A 19,200-nucleotide genomic window follows, 5' to 3' on the forward strand; every position below is an offset into this window, starting at 1 on the left:
CCCCAAAATACCATCAACGTCTGAGACCCTGCCCCGAGACCCCTCCCCAAATCCCCAAACAGGGGTGAGACCCCTCCCCAGAACCCCAGACATGGGCGGGACCCCTCCCCAGAACTCCAACGGGGTCTGAGACCCCAGAGGGACCAAGACCCCTCCCCAAAATCCCAACGGGGCTGCCTGGGGCCTCCCAGTGCTTCCCAGTCCATTCCCAGTCCATCCCAGTCCCTCCCAGTCCCTCCCAGTTCATCCCAGTCCCTCCCAGTTACCTGCCCACTGTCCCAGTCCATTCCCAGTCCCTCCCAGTCCCTCCCGGTCCCTCCCAGTCCCTCCCAGTCCCTCCCGGTCCCTCCCAGTCCCTCCCAGTCCCTCCCAGTCCATCCCAGTCCCTCCCAGTCCCTCCCGGTCCCTCCCAGTTACCTGCCCGCTGTCCCAGTCCATCCTAGTCCCTCCCAGTCCCTCCCAGTCCATTCCCAGTCCATTCCCAGTCCCTCCCAGTCCATTCCCAGTCCCTCCCAGTTACCTGCCCACTGTCCCAGTTCATTCCCAGTTCATCCCAGTCCATCCCAGTCCATCCCAGTCCCTCCCAGTTACCTGCCCGCTGTCCCAGTGCATCCCAGTCCATTCCCAGTCCATCCCAGTCCCTCCCAGTTACCTGCCCGCTGTCCCAGTCCATTCCCAGTCCATTCCCAGTCCATTCCCAGTCCATCCCAGTCCATCCCAGTCCCTCCCAGTTACCTGCCCGCTGTCCCAGTTCATTCCCAGTCCATTCCCAGTCCATTCCCAGTCCATCCCAGTCCATCCCAGTCCATCCCAGTCCCTCCCAGTTACCTGCCCGCTGTCCCAGTTCACGTCCCACTGTCTCAGCTCGCTCTGCCTCCAGCTCCGGGCGGCGCCGCCCGAGCCCAGCGGGAGCCGCAGGAGCCGCGAGAGCCCCACGGCCAGAGCCTCGTCACGGGGGGCGCCCCGGAACCTGGGGACCCCAAAAATACCCATGGGAACCCCCAAAAATACCAATGGGAACCCCCCAAAATACCCAAAAATACCAATGGGAACCCCAAAAATACCCAAAAATACCCATGGGAACCCCAAAAATACCCAAAAATACCCATGGGAACCCCCAAAAATACCGCAAAATACCCATGGGAACCCCAAAAATACAGCTGAGAGCACCCCGGAACCTGGGGACCCCCAAAAATACCCATGGGAACCCCCAAAAATACAGCTGAGAGCACCCCGGAACCTGGGGACCCCCAAAAAACAGGGATGGAAACCCCAAAATACTGATGGGAACCCCGAAATACCAATGGGCACCCTGAAAATACACCGGGGACCCCCCTGTTAGTTCCCCCCAGTCCCTCCCAGTGCTCCCAGTTTGATCCCAGTACCGCCCAGTCCCTCCCAGTCCCTCCCAGTCCATTCCAGTTCCCCCAGGCCGAAGCCGGGCAGGGCCCTCCCAGTGCCCCCCAGTCCCTCCCAGTTTGATCCCAGTGCTCCCAGTTTATCCCAGTCCCCCCCCAGTCTGTCCCAGTGTCCCTCCAGTCCCTCCCAGTGCTCCCAGTTTGATCCCTGTCTGTCCCAGTCCTTCCCAGTGCTCCCAGTTTGATCCCAGTCCCTCCCAGTTCCCCCCAGTTCCCCCAGTACCGGACGATGAAGACCCCGAGGCTGAAGCCGGGCAGGGCCCTCCCAGTCCCTCCCAGTGCTCCCAGTTTGATCCCAGCCTGTCCCAGTCCATCCCAGTCCCTCCCAGTTTGATCCCAGTCCCTCCCAGTCCCTCCCAGTTTGATCCCAGTCCCTCCCAGTTCCCCCAGTACCGGACGATGAAGACCCCGAGGCCGAAGCCAGGCAGGGCCCCCCAGTCCCTCCCAGTCCATCCCAGTTTGATCCCAGCCTGTCCCAGTCCATCCCAGTCCCTCCCAGTCCCTCCCAGTTTGATCCCAGTCCCTCCCAGTCCATCCCAGTTCCCCCAGTACCAGACGATGAAGACCCCGAGACCGAAACCGGGCAGGGCCCCCCAGTCCCTCCCAGTGCTCCCAGTTTGATCCCAGTCCCTCCCAGTCCCTCCCAGTGCTCCCAGTTTGATCCCAGCCAGTCCCAGTCCCCCCCAGTCCCCCCCAGTCCCCCTCAGTCCCTCCCAGTCCCCCCCAGTTCCCCCAGTACCGGACGATGAAGACCCCGAGGCCGAAGCCGGGCAGGGCCCTCCCAGTCCCTCCCAGTGCTCCCAGTTTGATCCCAGTCCCTCCCAGTCCATCCCAGTTTGATCCCAGTCCCTCCCAGTTTGATCCCAGCCTGTCCCAGTCCATCCCAGTCCATCCCAGTCCATCCCAGTCCCCCCCAGTTCCCCCAGTACCGGACGATGAAGACCCCGAGGCTGAAGCCGGGCAGGGCCCCCCAGTCCCTCCCAGTCCATCCCAGTTTGATCCCAGCCTGTCCCAGTCCATCCCAGTCCCTCCCAGTTCTCCCAGTACCAGACGATGAAGACCCCGAGACCGAAACCGGGCAGGGCCCCCCAGTCCCTCCCAGTGCTCCCAGTTTGATCCCAGTCCCTCCCAGTCCCTCCCAGTGCTCCCAGTTTGATCCCAGCCAGTCCCAGTCCCTCCCAGTCCATCCCAGTTTCCCCAGTACCGGACGATGAAGACCCCGAGGCTGAAGCCGGGCAGGGCCCCCCAGTCCCTCCCAGTGCTCCCAGTTTGATCCCAGCCTGTCCCAGTCCCTCCCAGTGCTCCCAGTTTGCTCCCAGTCCATCCCAGTCCCCCCCAGTCCCCCCCAGTCCCCCTCAGTCCCTCCCAGTCCCCCCCAGTTCCCCCAGTACCGGACGATGAAGACCCCGAGGCCGAAGCCGGGCAGGGCCCTCCCAGTCCCTCCCAGTGCTCCCAGTTTGATCCCAGTCCCTCCCAGTCCATCCCAGTTTGATCCCAGTCCCTCCCAGTTTGATCCCAGCCTGTCCCAGTCCATCCCAGTCCATCCCAGTCCATCCCAGTCCCCCCCAGTTCCCCCAGTACCGGACGATGAAGACCCCGAGGCCGAAGCCGGGCAGGGCCCTCCAGGCCTGCAGGAAGCGCAGCCGGGCCTGGGGGGGGCTCAGGGGCCCCTCCCGGAGCAAAACCCGCAGGAGGAGCTGGGGAAACTGGGGGGGGGGGGCAGAAAATGGGGGGGGGGGGTAAAAGTGGAGGGGTAGAAATGGGGGGATAAAATATGGGGGGGTAAAAAATGGGTTAAAATGGAGGGGTAATAATAGGGGGCAAAATGGGGGGTAAAAATGGGGAGGGTAAAATACTGGGGGGTAAAATGAGGGGGGTAAAAAATGGGGGGTGAAAATGGGGAGGGGCAAAATATGGGGGGGTAAAAATTGAGGGGTGAAACGGGGTAAAAATGGAAGGGAAAATGGGGGGGGCAAAATATGGGGGGTAGAAATGGGGTAAAAATGGAGGGGTAAAATGAGGGGGGGAAATGGGGGGTAAAAATGGAGAGGTAAAAATTGGGGGGGAAAAAGGAGGGGGTAAAATATGGGGGGGTAGAAATGGCGGGGTAAAATGAGTGGGACAAAATATCAGGGGGCAAAAAGGAGGGTAAAAATGGGGAGGGCAAAATATGGGGGGGGTAAAAATACAGGGGTAAAAATTGAGGGGTGAAACGGGGTAAAAATGGAAGGGAAAATGGGGGGGCAAATATGGGGGGTAGAAATAGGGGGGTAAAATATGGGGGGGGGTAAAAATATGGGGGCAAAAATGGGGAGTAAAATGGGGGGAAAAAAAGGAGGGGGTAAAATATGGGGGGGTAAAAATGGCGGGGTAAAATGAGTGGGACAAAATATGGGGGGGCAAAAAATGGGTGGGGGTAAAATGAGGGGGTAAAAAAATGGGTTAAAATGGGAGGAGTAAAAATAGAGGGGTAAAAACGGGAGGGGGTAAAAATGGAGGGGCTAAAATGTGGGGAGGGGGCTTTGGGTAGGTTTAAAATGTGGGGAGGGGTCTCTGGGGGAAGTTAAAATGGGAGGGGGCTCTGGGGAATCAAAATGGGGGGGTTAAAATGTGAGGAGGGGTCTCAGGATGGGCTTTAAATGTGAGGGCTTTAAATTAGGGGGGGCTATGGGGAGGTTAAAATGTGGGGAGGGGTCTCCTGGGGGGTTTAAAATGAGGAGGGGGTCTCCATGGTGGGGGGGGGGGGTCCCGTTACCTCCTTGCCTTTGATCCTGCGCTGGAGCCGGGGGGGCAGCAACCGCCGGGGGTCCGGGGGGGGCTGGGCGGGGGTCCCGGGGGGGTCCCCCCGATCCGGCTGCACCCCCAGGACCCCCAGGACCCCCCGGATCTGCGCCCACAGCGCCGTGGGGGACGGGGACCCCCACCCCAATGATGGGGACCCCTCCCCTAATAATGGGGACCCCCCCTCCGATGATGGGGACCCCTCCTCTAATGATGGGGACCCCCACCCCGATGATGGGGACCCCCACCCCGAGGCCGCCTGGAGGCTGCAGAGCCAGCGGGAGAACTGGGGGGCCTGGGGAGAGAGGGGTACAGTGAGGACCCCCCCCAAAATTCACATAAAAACCCCTCCCCCCCGGGGGTCCCCCAAAACTCCCTGAAATTACCCCAAAACGACCCCAAAAATCGCCCCTGGATTCATCAAACCCCCCCAAAATTCCCACAGAAACTTCCCCCGGGATCACCCAAAACTCCCTGAAATCCCCGAAATCCGCCATGGATTCATCGAATCCCCCCAAAATACCCCCAAAAAATCCCGCCAGGACCCCTCAAAACTCCCTGAAATCCCCAAAATCACCCCAAAAATCGCCCCTGGATTCACCAAACCCCCTCAGAATTCCCCGGGATCCCCAAAACCCCCATGGGACCCCCCCCCCAATTCCCATTCCCCTTCCACCCCAGAGACCTCTGACCCTTCCAGGACCCCCCAGGACCCCCCCAAAGCCTAAAACCCCCCCAAGACCCCCCCCGGGACCCCCTGAGAACCCCCAGGACCCCCCAAAAACCCCCCAGGACCCCCAAGATCCCCCCAGGATCCCCTAAAACCCACCCAGGACCCCCTCAAACGCCCTCAGGACCCCCCAAACCTCCCCCAGACCACTCGAGATGCCCCAAACCTCCCCAAAAACCCCCCAGGACCCCCAAGATCCCCCCAGGATCCCCTAAAACCCACCCAGGACCCCCTCAAACGCCCTCAGGACCCCCCAAACCTCCCCCAGACCACTCGAGATGCCCCAGGACCCCCCAAAAGCCCCTCAGGACCCTCCCAGACCCCCTCAGAATCTCCCAAAAACCCCCCAGGATCCGCAGACCCCCTCAGGACCCCCCAGAACTCCCCCAGGATCCCCCCAAAACCCCATCCAAGACCCCCCCAGGACCCCCAAGATCCCCCAAAACCCCCTCACGACCCCCCCCAAGACCCCCAAAACCTCCCAGGACCCCCACCCACATCACGGCACCGCAGGAGGGTCTCGCTGCCCCCACCCGGGGGGGGCACCCCGAGTTTGATGTGGAATTTCTGCGCCCCCAAATCCACCTGGGGGGTCACCTCACAGCCTGGGGGGGAAAGGGGAAAATGGGGGGGTCGGGGGGGGCATTTGGGGGGTCCCAGAGGGGTCTTGGGGGGATTTGGGAGGTCCCAGAGGGGTCTTGGGGGGATTTGAGGGGGTCCTGGAGGGGATTTGGTGTTCTTGGGGGAATTTGGGGGGCCCCAGGGGGGATCTGGGGGGTCCTGGAGGGGATTTGGGGCTCTTGTGGGGGTTCAGGGGGGGATTTGGGGGGGGTTAAAGGGAACCCAGAGGGGATTTGGGGGGGTCTCAAAGGGGATTTGGGGGTACAGGGGGGGTCCCAAGAGGAATTTGGGGAGTCCTAGAGGGGTCTAGGGGGGATTTAGGGGATCTAGGAGGGGATTTGGGGTTCCTGGAGGGGTCCAGGGGGGATTTGGGGGGCCTCAGGGGGGATTTGAGGTTCCTGGGGGGGTCCTATAGGGGATTTGGGGTTCCTGGGGGGGTCCCAGTGGGGATTTGGGGGGCCCCAGAGGGGTCTGAGGGGAATTTGGGGGTCCGGGGTGGGTCCCAAGGGGATCTGGGGGATCCAGAGGGGGTTTTGGGGGGTCCAGGGAGGTTTTGGGGGGTGCCGGGGGGAGTTTTGGGGGTCTCTGGGGGAGATTTTCTGGGGGTCTGAGGTGGTTTTGGGGCTCCCGGGGGGTGTTTTGGGGTCCCAAGGGGGGTTTGGGGGTCTCTGGGGGGGTTTTGGGGTCCCAAGGGGGGTTTGGGGGTCTCTGGGGGGGTTTTGGGGGTCTCACCTCGCAGGTTCAGCACCTGTTGGGGTCCCCCCGAGCTTGGGGGGCTCCAGAGCGACAGCGACGACCCCGAAAGGGCGGCCCGGGCTGGGCGGGACCCCCGGAACGGCCACGGGGACCCCCTGGGGACCCCAAAAATGGGGAGGGGGAGGTTGATGGGGACCCCAAAATGGGCACGGGGACCCCAAAAATGGGGTGGGGGGGCATAAAGGAGACCCCAAAATGGGCACAGAGACAGGCATAAAGGAGACCCCAAAATTGGGGAGGGGGTTAATGGGAACCCCAAAATGGGCACGGGGACCCCAAAATTGGGGAGGGGGAGGTTAATGGAGACCCCAAAATGGGCACAGAGACCCCAAAAATGGGGAGGGGGAGGTTAATGGGGACCCCAAAATGGGCACGGGGACCCCAAAAATGGGGTGGGGGGCATAAAGGAGACCCCAAAATGGGCACAGAGACGGGCATAAAGGAGACCCCAAAATTGGGGAGGGGGTTAATGGGAACCCCAAAATGGGCACGGGGACCCCAAAATTGGGGAGGGGGAGGTTAATGGAGACCCCAAAATGGGCACGGGGACCCCAAAATTGGGGAGGGGGAGGGGTCTTGGGGGTCCCCAGTTCGGGGCTCCGGGGGTACCTGAGAATCTCCAGCTCCTCGTCCAGCTCAGGGGGGGCTCCGAGCTCCTCCTGGGGACCCCCCGGGACCCCTCAGTGACCCCCAATTCCCCTCCCAGTGCCCCCAGACCCAAATTCCCTTCTCCCTGTGCCCCCCAGTATCGCCCCCAAGTGCTCCCAGTACCCCCCAGTATTCCCAGTTCCCCCCCAGTTCCCCCCCAGTGCCCCCAGACCCAAATCCCTTTCTCCCAGTGCCCCCCCAGTCCCCCTCCCAGTGCTCCCAGTATTCCCAGTTCCCCTCCCAGTGCCCCCAGACCCAAATCCCTTTCTCCCAGTGCCCCCCCAGTCCCCCTCCCAGGGCTCCCAGTATTCCCAGTTCCCCTCCCAGTCCCCCCCAGTACCACCCCAAGTGCCCCCAGACCCCCAATTCCCCCCTCCCAGTCCCTCCCAGTATCCCCGAATCCCCCCCCAGTATTCCCAGTCCCCCCCCCAGTGCCCCCAGACCCAAATCCCTTTCTCCCAGAGCCCCTCAATCTCTCTCCCAGTGCTCCCAGTGCTCCCAGTTCCCCTCCCAGTCCCCCCCAGTACGACCCCAAGTGCCCCCAGACCCAAATCCCTTTCTCCCAGTGCCCGTCAATCCCTCTCCCAGTGCTCCCAGTACTCCCAGTTACCCCCCCAGTGCCCCCAGACCCAAATTCCTTTCTCCCAGTGCCCCTCAATCCCCCTCCCAGTGCTCCCAGTATTCCCAGTTCCCCTCCCAGTGCCCCCAGACCCAAATTCCCTTCTCCCTGTGCCCCCCAGTATCGCCCCCAAGTGCTCCCAGTACCCCCCAGTATTCCCAGTACCCTCCCAGTTCCCCCCCAGTGCCCCCAGACCCAAATCCCTTTCTCCCAGTGCTCCCCCAGTCCCCCTCCCAGTGCTCCCAGTGCTCCCCCAGTCCCCCTCCCAGGGCTCCCAGTATTCCCAGTTCCCCTCCCAGTCCCCCCCAGTACCACCCCAAGTGCCCCCAGACCCCCAATTCCCCCCTCCCAGTCCCTCCCAGTATCCCCGAATCCCCCCCCAGTATTCCCAGTGCCCCTCCCAGTGCCCCCAGACCCAAATTCCTTTCTCCCAGCGCCCCACAATCTCTCTCCCAGTGCTCCCAGTATTCCCAGTAACCTCCCAGTGCCCCCAGACCCAAATCCCTTTCTCCCAGCGCCTCTCAATCCCTCTCCCAGTGCTCCCAGTACTCCCAGTTACCCCCCCAGTGCCCCCAGACCCAAATCCCTTTCTCCCAGTGCCCCTCAATCCCCCTCCCAGTGCTCCCAGTATTCCCAGTTCCCCTCCCAGTGCCCCCAGACCCAAATTCCCTTCTCCCTGTGCCCCCCAGTATCGCCCCCAAGTGCTCCCAGTACCCCCCAGTATTCCCAGTTCCCCCCCAGTACCGTCCCAGTGCCCCCAGACCCAAATCCCTTTCTCCCAGTGCCCCACAATCTCTCTCCCAGTGCTCCCAGTACTCCCAGTCCCCCCCCCAGTGCCCCCAGACCCAAATCCCTTTCTCCCAGTGCCCCTCAATCCCTCTCCCAGTGTTCCCAGTATTCCCAGTGCCCCTCCCAGTGCCCCCAGACCCAAATTCCTTTCTCCCAGTGCCCCTCAATCCCTCTCCCAGTGCTCCCAGTACTCCCAGTGCCCCCCAGTCCCCCCCATTCTCACGCCCAGCCCGGGGGTCCCGGGGGTCGCGCCCCCCCCCAGGCTCAGCTCCAGTTCCTCCAGCGCCGCCTCCAGGTCCGGGGGGGGCTCGGGGGGGTCCTGGGGGTCGCGCCCCTCCCCCCACTCCGGCCCCTCCGTCAGGTACTGGGGGGGGGCAGAGGGGGGGGCAGAGGGGATTTTGGGATGTTGATTTTTGGGGGTTTTGGGAGTGGTTTTGGGGTATTTCTGGGTTATTTTGGGGTATTTCTGGGTTATTTTGGGGTATTTTTGGTGCGGTTTTTGGGGTATTTTTGGGTTGGTTTCGGGGTGTTTTTTGGGGTATTTTGGGGTTATTTTGGTGTGGGTTTTGGGATATTTTTGGGATATTTTTGGTGTGGTTTTGGGGATATTTTTGGGGTATTTTTGGTGTGGCTTTCGGGGTGGTTTTGGTGTGGTTTTTGGGGTATTTTTGGGTTATTTTTGGGGTGGTTTTTTTGGGGTGTTTTTTAGGGTGTTTTTTGGGGTATTTTTTGGGTATTTTGGGGTATTTTTGGGGTATTTTTTGGTGTGTTTTTTGGGGTGTTTTTTTGGGGGTATTTTTTGGGTATTTTTGGGTTATTTTTTGGGTTTTTGGGGGTGTTTTTTGGGGTATTTTTGGGTTATTTTTGGGGTGATTTTTGGGGTATTTTTGGGGGTATTTTTTGGGTATTTTTGGGATTTTTTTGGGTATTTTTTGGGTATTTTTGGGGTTATTTTTGGGGTGGTTTTTTTGGGGTGTTTTTTAGGGTGTTTTTTGGGGTATTTTTTGGGTATTTTTGGGGTGTTTATTGGGGTATTTTCGGGGTGTTTTTTGGGGTGATTTTTTGGGTATTTTTGGGGTGTTTTTTTTGGGGTATTTTTGGGGTGTTTTTGGGGTGTTTTTTGGGGGTATTTTTAGGTTATTTTTTGGGTATTTTTTGGGTATTTTTGGGATGTTTTTTGGGTATTTTTGGAGCATTTTTGGGGTGTTTTTTGGGGTGTTTTTTGGGGTATTTTTGGGGTGGTTTTTTTGGGATGTTTTTTGGGGTGTTTCTTGGGGTGTTTTTTGGGGTATTTTCTGGGTATTTTGGGGGTGTTCTTTGGGTATTTTTGGGGTGATTTTTGGGGTATTTTTTTGGTGTGTTTTTTTGGGGTTTTTTTTGGGGTATTTTGGGTTATTTTGGGGGGTATTTTTTGGGTATTTTTGGGATGTTTTTTGGGGTATTTTTGGGGTATTTTTGGGGTATTTTTTGGTGTGTTTTTTGGGGTATTTTTGGGGTAATTTTGGGGTGGGTTTTTTTGGGGTGTTTTTTTGGGGTATTTTTGGGTTTTTTTGGGGGTATTTTTTGGATATTTTTGGGGTGGTTTTTGGGGTATTTTTGGGGTATTTTTGGGGTGTTTTTTGGGCTGATTTTTGGGGTTTTTTTGTTGGGGGTATTTTTGGGGTGTTTTTTGGGGTATTTTTGGGGTATTTTTGGATGTTTTTTTGTATTTTAGGTATTTTGGGGTATTTTTTGTGTGTTTTTTGGGGGTATTTTTGGGTTATTTTTGGGGGTTTTTTTGGGTATTTTTGGGATGTTTTTTGGGGTATTTTTGGGGTATTTTTTGGGTTATTTTTGGTGTGTTTTTTGGGGTGTTTTTGGGTTATTTTTGGGGTGTTTTTTGGGGTATTTTTGGGGTGGTTTTTTTGGGGTGTTTTTGAGGTGTTTTTTGGTATTTTGGGGGTGTTTTTTGGGGTGTTTTTGGGGTATTTTTTGGTTATTTTTGGGTGGGTTTTGGGTATTTTTGGGTTATTTTTGGGGGTTTTTTTGGGTATTTTTGGGATGTTTTTTGGGGTATTTTTGGGGTATTTTTTGGGTTATTTTTGGGGTGTTTTTTGGGGTATTTTTGGGGTGGTTTTTGGTGTGTTTTTTGGGTGTTTTTTTGGGGTGTTTTTTGGAGTGTTTTTTGGGGTATTTTTGGGCTGTTTTTTTGGGGTGATTTTTGGGGTATTTTTGGGGTATTTTGGGGTGTTTTTTTGGGGTGTTTTTTTGGGGTATTTTTGGTTTTTTTTGGGGGTATTTTTTGGATATTTTTGGGGTGTTTTTTGGGGTATTTTTGGGGTGTTTTTGGCGGTATTTTTGGGGGTATTTTTGGGTATTTTTGGGATGTTTTTGGGTATTTTTTTGGTGTGTTTTTTGGGGTGTTTTTGGGGTGGTTTTGGGGGGTATTTTTGGGGTGTTTTTTGGGGTATTTTTGGGTATTTTTGGGGTGTTTTTTGGTTTTTTTTTTTTTTATATTTTTGGGGTGGTTTTTGGGGTATTTTTGGGGTATTTTTGGGATGGTTTTTGGGTTATTTTTGGTGTGGTTTTGGGGATATTTTTGCGTTGTTTTTGGGGTGTTTTTTGGGGAATTTTTGGGGTGTTTTGGGGGTATTTTTGGGGTGTTTTTTGGGGGTATTTTGGGGTTATTTTTTGAGGTATTTTTGGGATGTTTTTGGGATGTTTTTTGGGTATTTTTGGGGTATTTTTGGAGTGGTTTTTGGGGTGTTTTTAGGGGTGTTTTTTGGGGTATTTTTGGGGTGTTTTTTTTGGGGTGTTTTTTGGGGTGTTTTTTGGGTAGTTTGGGGTGTTTTTTGGGGTATTTTTTGGGTATTTTTGGGTGTTTTTGGGTTATTTTTGGGTGGTTTATGGGGTGTTTTTTGTGGTATTTTTGGGTATTTTTGGGGTGGTTTTTTTGGGTGTTTTTAGGGTGTTTTTTGGGTATTTTTTGGTGTTTATTGGGGTATTTTTGGGGTGTTTTTTTGGTATTTTTGGATGTTTTTTGGGTTTTTTGGGGTGGTTTTTTTGGGTATTTTTGGGGTGTTTTTGGGTGTTTTTTTGGGGTATTTTTAGGTTATTTTTTGGGTATTTTTTGGGTATTTTTGGGATGTTTTTTGGGTATTTTTGGAGCATTTTTGCGGTGTTTTTTGGGGTGTTTTTTGGGGTATTTTTGGGGTGGTTTTTTTGGGATGTTTTTTGGGTGTTTCTTGGGGTGTTTTTTGGGGTATTTTCTGGGTATTTTGGGGGTGTTCTTTGGGTATTTTGGGGGTGTTTTTTGGGGTATTTTTGGAGTGGTTTTTGGTGTGTTTTTTTGGGTTTTTTTTTGGGGTATTTTGGGTTATTTTGGGGTGTTTTTGGGTATTTTTGGGATGTTTTTTGGGGTATTTTTGTGGTATTTTTTGGGTTATTTGGGGGTGTTTTTTGGGGTATTTTTGGGGTGGTTTTTGGTGTGTTTTTTGGGGTATTTTTGGGGTAATTTTGGGTGGGTTTTTTTTGGGTGTTTTTTTTGGGGTATTTTTGGTTTTTTTTTGGGTATTTTTTTGATATTTTTGGGGTGGTTTTTGGGGTATTTTTGGGTATTTTTGGGGTGTTTTTGGGCTGATTTTTGGGTTTTTTTGGGGTGTTTTTGGGGTGTTTTTTGGGGTATTTTGGGGTTATTTTTGGGGTATTTTTGGGTGTTTTTTTGTATTTTAGGGTATTTTGGGGTATTTTTTGGTGTGTTTTTGGGGGTATTTTTGGGTTATTTTTGGGGGTTTTTTTGGGTATTTTTGGGATGTTTTTTGGGGTATTTTTGGGGTATTTTTTGGGTTATTTTTGGGGTGTTTTTTGGGTATTTTTGGGGTGGTTTTTGGTGTGTTTTTTGGGGTGTTTTTTTGGGGTGTTTTTTGGAGTGTTTTTTGGGGTATTTTTGGGCTGTTTTTTGGGGTGATTTTGGGGTATTTTTGGGTGTTTTTTTGGGGTATTTTTGGGTTTTTTTGGGGTTTTTTTTTGCATATTTTTGGGGTGTTTTTTGGGGTATTTTTGGGTGTTTTTGGCGGTATTTTTGGGGTATTTTTGGGTATTTTTGGGATGTTTTTTGGGTATTTTTTGGTGTGTTTTTTTTTTGGTATTTTTGGGTTATTTTGGGGGGTATTTTTGGTATTTTTGGATGTTTTGGGGTTTTTTGAGTTATTTTTGGGGTGTTTTTTGGGGTATTTTTTGGGTATTTTTGGGGTGGTTTTTGGTTATTTTTGGTGTGGTTTTGGGGATATTTTTGCGTGGTTTTTGTGTTTTTTTGGGGGTATTTTTGGGTTATTTTTGGGGTGGTTTTTTGGGGTATTTTTGGGTATTTTTGGGATGCTTTTTTGGTATTTTTGGGATGTTTTTTGGGTATTTTTGGGTGGTTTTGGGGGGTTTTTTTGGGGTGGTTTTTGGGGTATTTTTGGGTATTTTTGGGGTATTTTTGGGATGGTTTTTGGTTATTTTTGGTGTGGTTTTGGGGATACTTTTGCGTTGTTTTTGGGTTGTTTTTTGGGGGTATTTTGGGGTTATTTTTTGAGGTATTTTTGGGATGTTTTTGGGATGTTTTTTGGGTATTTTTGGGGTATTTTTGGAGTGGTTTTTGGGGTGTTTTTAGGGGTGTTTTTTGGGGTATTTTTGGGGTGGTTTTTTTGGGGTGTTTTTTGGGTATTTTGGGGGTGTTTTTTGGGGTATTTTTTGGGGTGCTTTTTGGGTTATTTTTGAGGTGGTTTTTGGTGTGTTTTTTGTGGTATTTTTGGGTGGTTTTTTTGGGGTGTTTTTTTGGGGTGTTTTTTAGGGTGTTTTTTGGGTATTTTTTTGGTGTTTATTGGGGTATTTTTGGGGTGTTTTTTGGGGTGTTTTTTTGGTATTTTTGGATGTTTTTTGGGTATTTTTGGGGTGGTTTTTTGGGGTATTTTTGCGGTGTTTTTTGCGGTGTTTTTTTGGGGTATTTTTTGGTTATTTTTCGGTATTTTTGGGTATTTTTGGGATGTTTTTGGGGTATTTTGGGGGTATTTTTGGAGTATTTTGGGGTATTTTTTTTGGGTATTTTTTGGGTGGTTTTTTGGGATGTTTTTTGCGGTGTTTTTTGGGTATTTTTTTGTAATTTTGGGGTATTTTTTGGGGTATTTTTTGGTTATTTTTGGGGTGGTTTTTGGGGTATTTTTGGGGTAATTTTGGTGTGGTTTTGGGATATTTTTGCGTTGTTTTTGGGTGTTTTTTTGGGGGTATTTTTGGGTTATTTTTGGGGTATTTTTTGGGAATTTTTGGGGTGTTTTGGGGGGTTTTTTTGGGGTGTTTTTTGGGTATTTTGGGGGTGTTTTTTGGGGTATTTTTTGGGGTATTTTTGGGGTGTTTTTGGGTGTTTTTTGGGGTATTTTGGGGTTATTTTTGGGGTATTTTTTTGGATATTTTTGGGGTGTTTTTTTGGGATATTTTTTGGGGTGTTTTTTGGGGTATTTTTGGGTGTTTTTTGGGTTATTTTTGGGGTGGTTTTTGGGTGTTTTTTGTGGTATTTTTGGGGTATTTTTGGGGTGGTTTTTTTGGGGTGTTTTTTAGGGTGTTTTTTGGGTATTTTTTGGTGTTTATTGGGTATTTTTGGGGTGTTTTTTGGGGTGTTTTTTTGGTATTTTTTGGATGTTTTTTTGGGTATTTTTGGGGTGTTTTTTTGGGGTATTTTTGCGGTGTTTTTTGCGGTGTTTTTTGGGGTATTTTTTGGTTATTTTTTGGGTATTTTTGGGATGTTTTTGGGGTATTTTGGGGGTATTTTTGGAGTATTTTTTGGGGTATTTTTTGGGGTATTTTTTGGGTGGTTTTTTTTGGGATGTTTTTTGCGGTGTTTTTTGGGGTATTTTTTTGGTATTTTTGGGGTATTTTTGGGGTATTTTTGGGGTATTTTTGGGTGGTTTTTGGGGTATTTTTGGGGTATTTTTGGTGTGGTTTTGGGGATATTTTTGCGTTGCTTTGGGGTGTTTTTTTGGGGTTATTTTTGGGTTATTTTTGGGGTGTTTTTTGGGTATTTTTTGGTATTTTTGGGTTATTTTTGGCGTGTTTTTTGGGGCATTTTGGGGTTACTTTGGTGTGGTTTTGGGGTACCTGCAGGGCAGCAAAGCGCAGCCCTGCTCCTCGCTGCACTCCATCTCCTCGCTCAGGACGGATCCCAGCGCCTGCGCCTGCAGCAGCTCCGAGTGCAGCCCTGGCTGGGGGGCACAAATGGGGGGGCTGAGACCCCCAGGGACCCCCCAAAACCTCACCCAGGGACCCCAAAGGCTTTGGGGGGCTGAGACCCTCGAGGAGCCCCAAAACCCACACAGGGACCCCCAGAACGTCATCCAGGGAGCCTCAAAATCCTCCCAAGGAATCCTCAAAGGGCTGGGGGGGCTGAGACCCCCGGGGAACCCCCAAAACCACCCCAAGGGACCCCCCAGAACCACCCCTAGAAACCCCTAAAGGGTTTGGGGGGCTGAGACCCCCGGGGAATCCCCAAAACCACCCCAAGGGACCCCCAAAACCCACCCAAGGGAGCCCCAAAGCATCTGGGGGGCTGCGACTCTTGGGGACCCCCAAAACCCCACCCAGAGACCCTCAAAACCCACCCAAGAAACCCCTAAAGGGTTTGGGGGGCTGAGACCCCCGGGGAACCCCCAAAACCACCCCAAGGGACCCCCCAGAACCACCCCTAGAAACCCCTAAAGGGTTTGGGGGCTGAGACCCCCAGGAACCCCCAAAACCCCACCCAGGACCCCCAAAACCCACCCAAGAGACCCCTAAAGGGTTTGGGGGGGCTGAGACCCCCAGGGACCCCCCAAAACCACCCCAAGGGACCCCAAAACCCACCCAAGAGATCCCTAAAGGGTTTGGGGGGCTGAGAACCCCGGGACCCCCCAAAACCCCACCCAGAGGGACCCGACCCCCCAAAACCACCCCAAGGGACCCCCAAAACCCACCCAAGAGATCCCTAAAGGGTTTGGGGGGCTGAGAACCCCGGGACCCCCCAAAACCCCACCCAGAGGGACCCCCAAAACCCACCCAAGAGACCCCTAAAGGGTTTGGGGGGGCTGAGACCCCCGGGGACCCCCAAAACCACCCCAAGGGACCCCCAAAACCCACCCAAGGGAGCCCCAAAGCATCTGGGGGGCTGCGACTCTTGGGGACCCCCCAAAACCCCACCCAGAGACCCTCAAAACCCACCCAAGAAACCCCGAAAGGGTTTGGGGGGGCTGAGAACCCAGGGACCCCCCAAAAATACCTCAAGAGACCCCCCAGAACCACCCCTAGAGACCCCTAAAGGGTTTGGGGGGCTGAGACCCCCGGGGAACCCCCAAAACCACCCCAAGGGACCCCCCAGAACCACCCCTAGAAACCCCTAAAGGGTTTGGGGGGCTGAGACCCCCAGGAACCCCCAAAACCCCACCCAGGGACCCCCAAAACCCACCCAAGAGACCCCTAAAGGGTTTGGGGGGGCTGAGACCCCCAGGGACCCCCCAAAACCACCCCAAGGGACCCCCAAAACCCACCCAAGAGACCCCTAAAGGGTTTGGGGGGCTGAGAACCCCGGGACCCCCCAAAACCCCACCCAGAGGGACCCCCCAAAACCCACCCAAGAGACCCCTAAAGGGTTTGGGGGGGCTGAGACCCCCGGGGACCCCCAAAACCACCCCAAGGGACCCCCAAAACCCACCCAAGGGAGCCCCAAAGCATCTGGGGGGCTGCGACTCTTGGGGACCCCCAAAACCCCACCCAGAGACCCTCAAAATCCTCCCAAGAGACCCCGAAAGGGTTTGGGGGGGCTGAGAACCCCGGGGACCCCCAAAACCACCCCAAGAAACCCCCAAATCCCCCCCCAGACACCCCCAAATCCCCCCCCAGACACCCCCAAACCGTTCCCGGGTGGGCACATGGGGGACTTGGGCGTTTTTGGGGTACCTGGGGGAGGATTTTAGGGGTCCTGAGATGGATTTTGGGACCCCCAGGTGGATTTTGGGGTACCTGGGGGATATTTCGGGGGGGTCCCAGAGGTGGTTTTGGGGTATCCGTGGTTCCCTGAGAGCGCTGGGGTATTTGGGGTGGATTTTGGGGGTCTCTGGGGGATATGTTGGGGTTCTCAGGTGGATTTTGGGGGTGTTTTTGGGGTACCCAGGTGTGGTTTTGGGGTACCTGAGGCTCCCCGAGGACGCAGGGGTGTTTGGGGTGGATTTTGGGGGTCTCTGGGGGATATTTTGGGGGTGTTTTGGGGTGTTTTTGGGGTACCTGAGACTCCCCAAGGGCTCAGGGGTATTTGGGGGATATTTTGGGGGTATTTGGGGGTATTTGGGGGTCTCTGGGGGTGTTTTTGGGGTGTTTTTGGGGTACCTGAGGCTCCCCAAGGGCTCAGGGGTATTTGGGGGATATTTTGGGGGTATTTGGGTGGGTTTTGGGGTGTCTGGGGATATTTTGGGGGTGTTTTTGGGGTGTTTTGGGGTACCTGAGGCTCCCCGAGGGCGCAGGGGTGTTTGGGGGATATTTTGGGGGTATTTGGGGGTATTTGGGGGTCTCTGGGGGTGTTTTTGGGGTGTTTTGGGGTGTTTTTGGGGTACCTGAGGCTCCCCAAGGGCGCAGGGGTATTTGGGGTGGATTTTGGGGGTATTTGGGTGGGTTTGGGGGTCTCTGGGGGTGTTTTTGGGGTGTTTTTTGGGGTGTTTTGGGGTACCTGAGGCTCCCCGAGGGCGCACGGGTATTTGAAGCGCAGCTCCAGCTCCTGCTCCTCGGCCACGCCCTGCTCCAGCAGCGACCGCCCCACGTCCAACCAGCTGAGGGGGGCGTGGCCCGGGCTCGGACACGCCCCGACCACGCCCAAACAGCAAACCACGCCCCAAACACACCCAAGCTTAAACCACGCCCCCCAACCACACCCAAATCAAACCACACCCCCCAAACTGCACCCAAATCCCGAACCACGCCCCCATCCGAACCCAAACCCGCAAACCACGCCCCTAAACCACACCCAAATCAAACCACGCCCCCAAACCACACCCGAACCTCACCCAAGTGCAAAAGATCCCCCCAAACCCAACCTGAACCACAAACCACGCCCCCAAACCACACCCAAATCAAACCACGCCCCCAAACCACACCCAAATCAAACCACACCCAAACACTAAACCACGCCCCAATCACAAACCACGCCCAAACCCACGCCCAAATGATAAACCACGCCCCCAAATCTGACCCAGACTCAAACCACGCCCCCAAACCACGCCTTAACCGTCATTTAAACCACACCCAATCCCCAAACCACACCCACACCCCACACCTTGTTAAGCCCCTCCCACCAGGCCACGCCCCGTTAAGCCCCGCCCCTCACCGCGCGTGCAGCCGCGCCCGTCGCTCCAGGGGGGTCCCGGGGGGGCTCCGGGGGGGTCCGGGGGGGCCCCTCCCCCCAGTGCCGGGGCTGCGCAGGGGGCGGAGCAACGCGGGGGGAGGGGCGGAGCCTGGGGGCGGGGCCAGAACAATGAGGGGGGAGGGGCCAAATCTGGGGGCGGGGATACAGTGCTGAGGGGGAGGGGAGGGGCCAAAGGGGAGTGGGCGAGATGCAAATGAAGGGGGAGGGGTCAGAGGAGGATGGGGAGGGGCGAATGAAGGGGGAGAGGCAAATAAAGGGGGGAAGGGCCTGAGCATTGAGGGGGGAGGGGCCACATTTGGAGGCGTGGCCAGAGCCGTGAGGGGGAGGGGCAAATTCGGGGGAGGGGCCAGAGGTGTCAGGGGGAGGGGCCACAACTGGGGGGGAGGGGCCCAGGGGTGGGGGGGGGAGGGGCAGGCGCACTGGGGGGGGGGGGTCCAGCGCCCCCCTCCCCTCCCACCCCCCCCCGCCCCTCCCCCCCCCTCACCTGGCCTCAGGTGTGTCAGGTCCAGGTCGGGGGGGGGCGGGGGGGGGTCGCGCCCCTCCCCCACCCGCTCCGGCCACAGCAGCGAGAGCTCCTCGGGGTGGGGGAGCCCTGGGGAGACCCCAGACCCAAATCACAGCTGAGACCCCCAGGGACACCCCCAGACCCCCCCCCCGACTGCGCCCAGCCCCAAAGGAAGCCCCCAGATCCCCACATGAAGCCCCCAGACCCCCCCCAAATTCTGCCCCAGACCCCCAGCTCAAGCCCCAGACCCCCAAATGCCACCCCCAGACCCCCATAGTGACACCCCCAGACCCAAATGCCAACCCCAGACCCACCGAGCAGCCCCCAGACCCCCATAGTGACACCCCCAGACCCATCCAGCATCCCCCAGCCCCCAATTGAAGCCCCCAGACCCACCGAGCAGCCCGCAGACCCCCATAGCGACACCCCCAGACCCCCATAGTGACACCCCCAGCCCCAGCCGAAGCCCCCAGACCCACCGAGCAGCCCGCAGAGCGCAGCCACGGCCCTGCCGGGGGTCGCGGCGCAGTCCAGGCGCGCCCTGAGGACCCCCCCGTGGGGGAGGCGCAGGCGCAGGGGGCGGTGCCGGGGGGCGAAGCGGAGCCGGGACCCCCCCCCCACCCCCAGCGCGTCCAGCGTGGGGGAGGGGCTGAGCAGCCACCGGCGCCGCTGCTCCCACCAGAGAGCGCGGTCGGCGCTGGGGCGGGGGGCGCCTGAAACGTGGGGAGGGGGTTTGGAAGGGTTCGGGGACCCGGGGAGGGGCTGCAGTGGGGATTTGGGGGGGTTTGGGGGAACTCTGGGGTGCTGTAATGGAGTTTGGGGGGGGCTTCAATGGCACTCGGGGGGTGTTGCGGGAGGTCTGGGGGTCTTTGGGGGGCGTGGGAGGGGGCTTTAATGGGGTTTGGGGGCTTTATTGGGGTTCTCGGGGGGCTTTAT

At 55.4% G+C, this 19,200-nt stretch overlaps 1 protein-coding gene across 1 annotated transcript in view; it reads right to left on the reverse strand.

Annotated features, from left to right (window-relative positions):
- Window positions 1-1,338: 1,338 nt before the first annotated feature.
- LOC131569999 (signal-induced proliferation-associated protein 1-like) overlaps window positions 1,339-19,200 on the reverse strand; it is a 34,697-nt gene continuing 16,835 nt past the window's right edge. Inside the window, exons 17-30 of the mRNA XM_058822329.1 lie at window positions 18,744-18,961; window positions 18,244-18,351; window positions 17,905-18,133; window positions 17,721-17,847; window positions 17,067-17,166; window positions 14,474-14,577; window positions 8,586-8,726; window positions 6,916-6,965; window positions 6,283-6,401; window positions 5,428-5,534; window positions 4,174-4,494; window positions 3,000-3,124; window positions 1,993-2,018; window positions 1,339-1,364 (exon numbers count right to left, since the gene is read on the reverse strand). Of these exons, the coding sequence (XP_058678312.1) occupies window positions 1,339-1,364; window positions 1,993-2,018; window positions 3,000-3,124; window positions 4,174-4,494; window positions 5,428-5,534; window positions 6,283-6,401; window positions 6,916-6,965; window positions 8,586-8,726; window positions 14,474-14,577; window positions 17,067-17,166; window positions 17,721-17,847; window positions 17,905-18,133; window positions 18,244-18,351; window positions 18,744-18,961 (1,801 nt within the window). The remainder of the gene's footprint in view (window positions 1,365-1,992; window positions 2,019-2,999; window positions 3,125-4,173; window positions 4,495-5,427; window positions 5,535-6,282; window positions 6,402-6,915; window positions 6,966-8,585; window positions 8,727-14,473; window positions 14,578-17,066; window positions 17,167-17,720; window positions 17,848-17,904; window positions 18,134-18,243; window positions 18,352-18,743; window positions 18,962-19,200) is intronic.

Source organism: Ammospiza caudacuta, chromosome 32 (genome assembly GCF_027887145.1).
Source record: "Ammospiza caudacuta isolate bAmmCau1 chromosome 32, bAmmCau1.pri, whole genome shotgun sequence".
NCBI classification, from domain to species: domain Eukaryota; kingdom Metazoa; phylum Chordata; class Aves; order Passeriformes; family Passerellidae; genus Ammospiza; species Ammospiza caudacuta.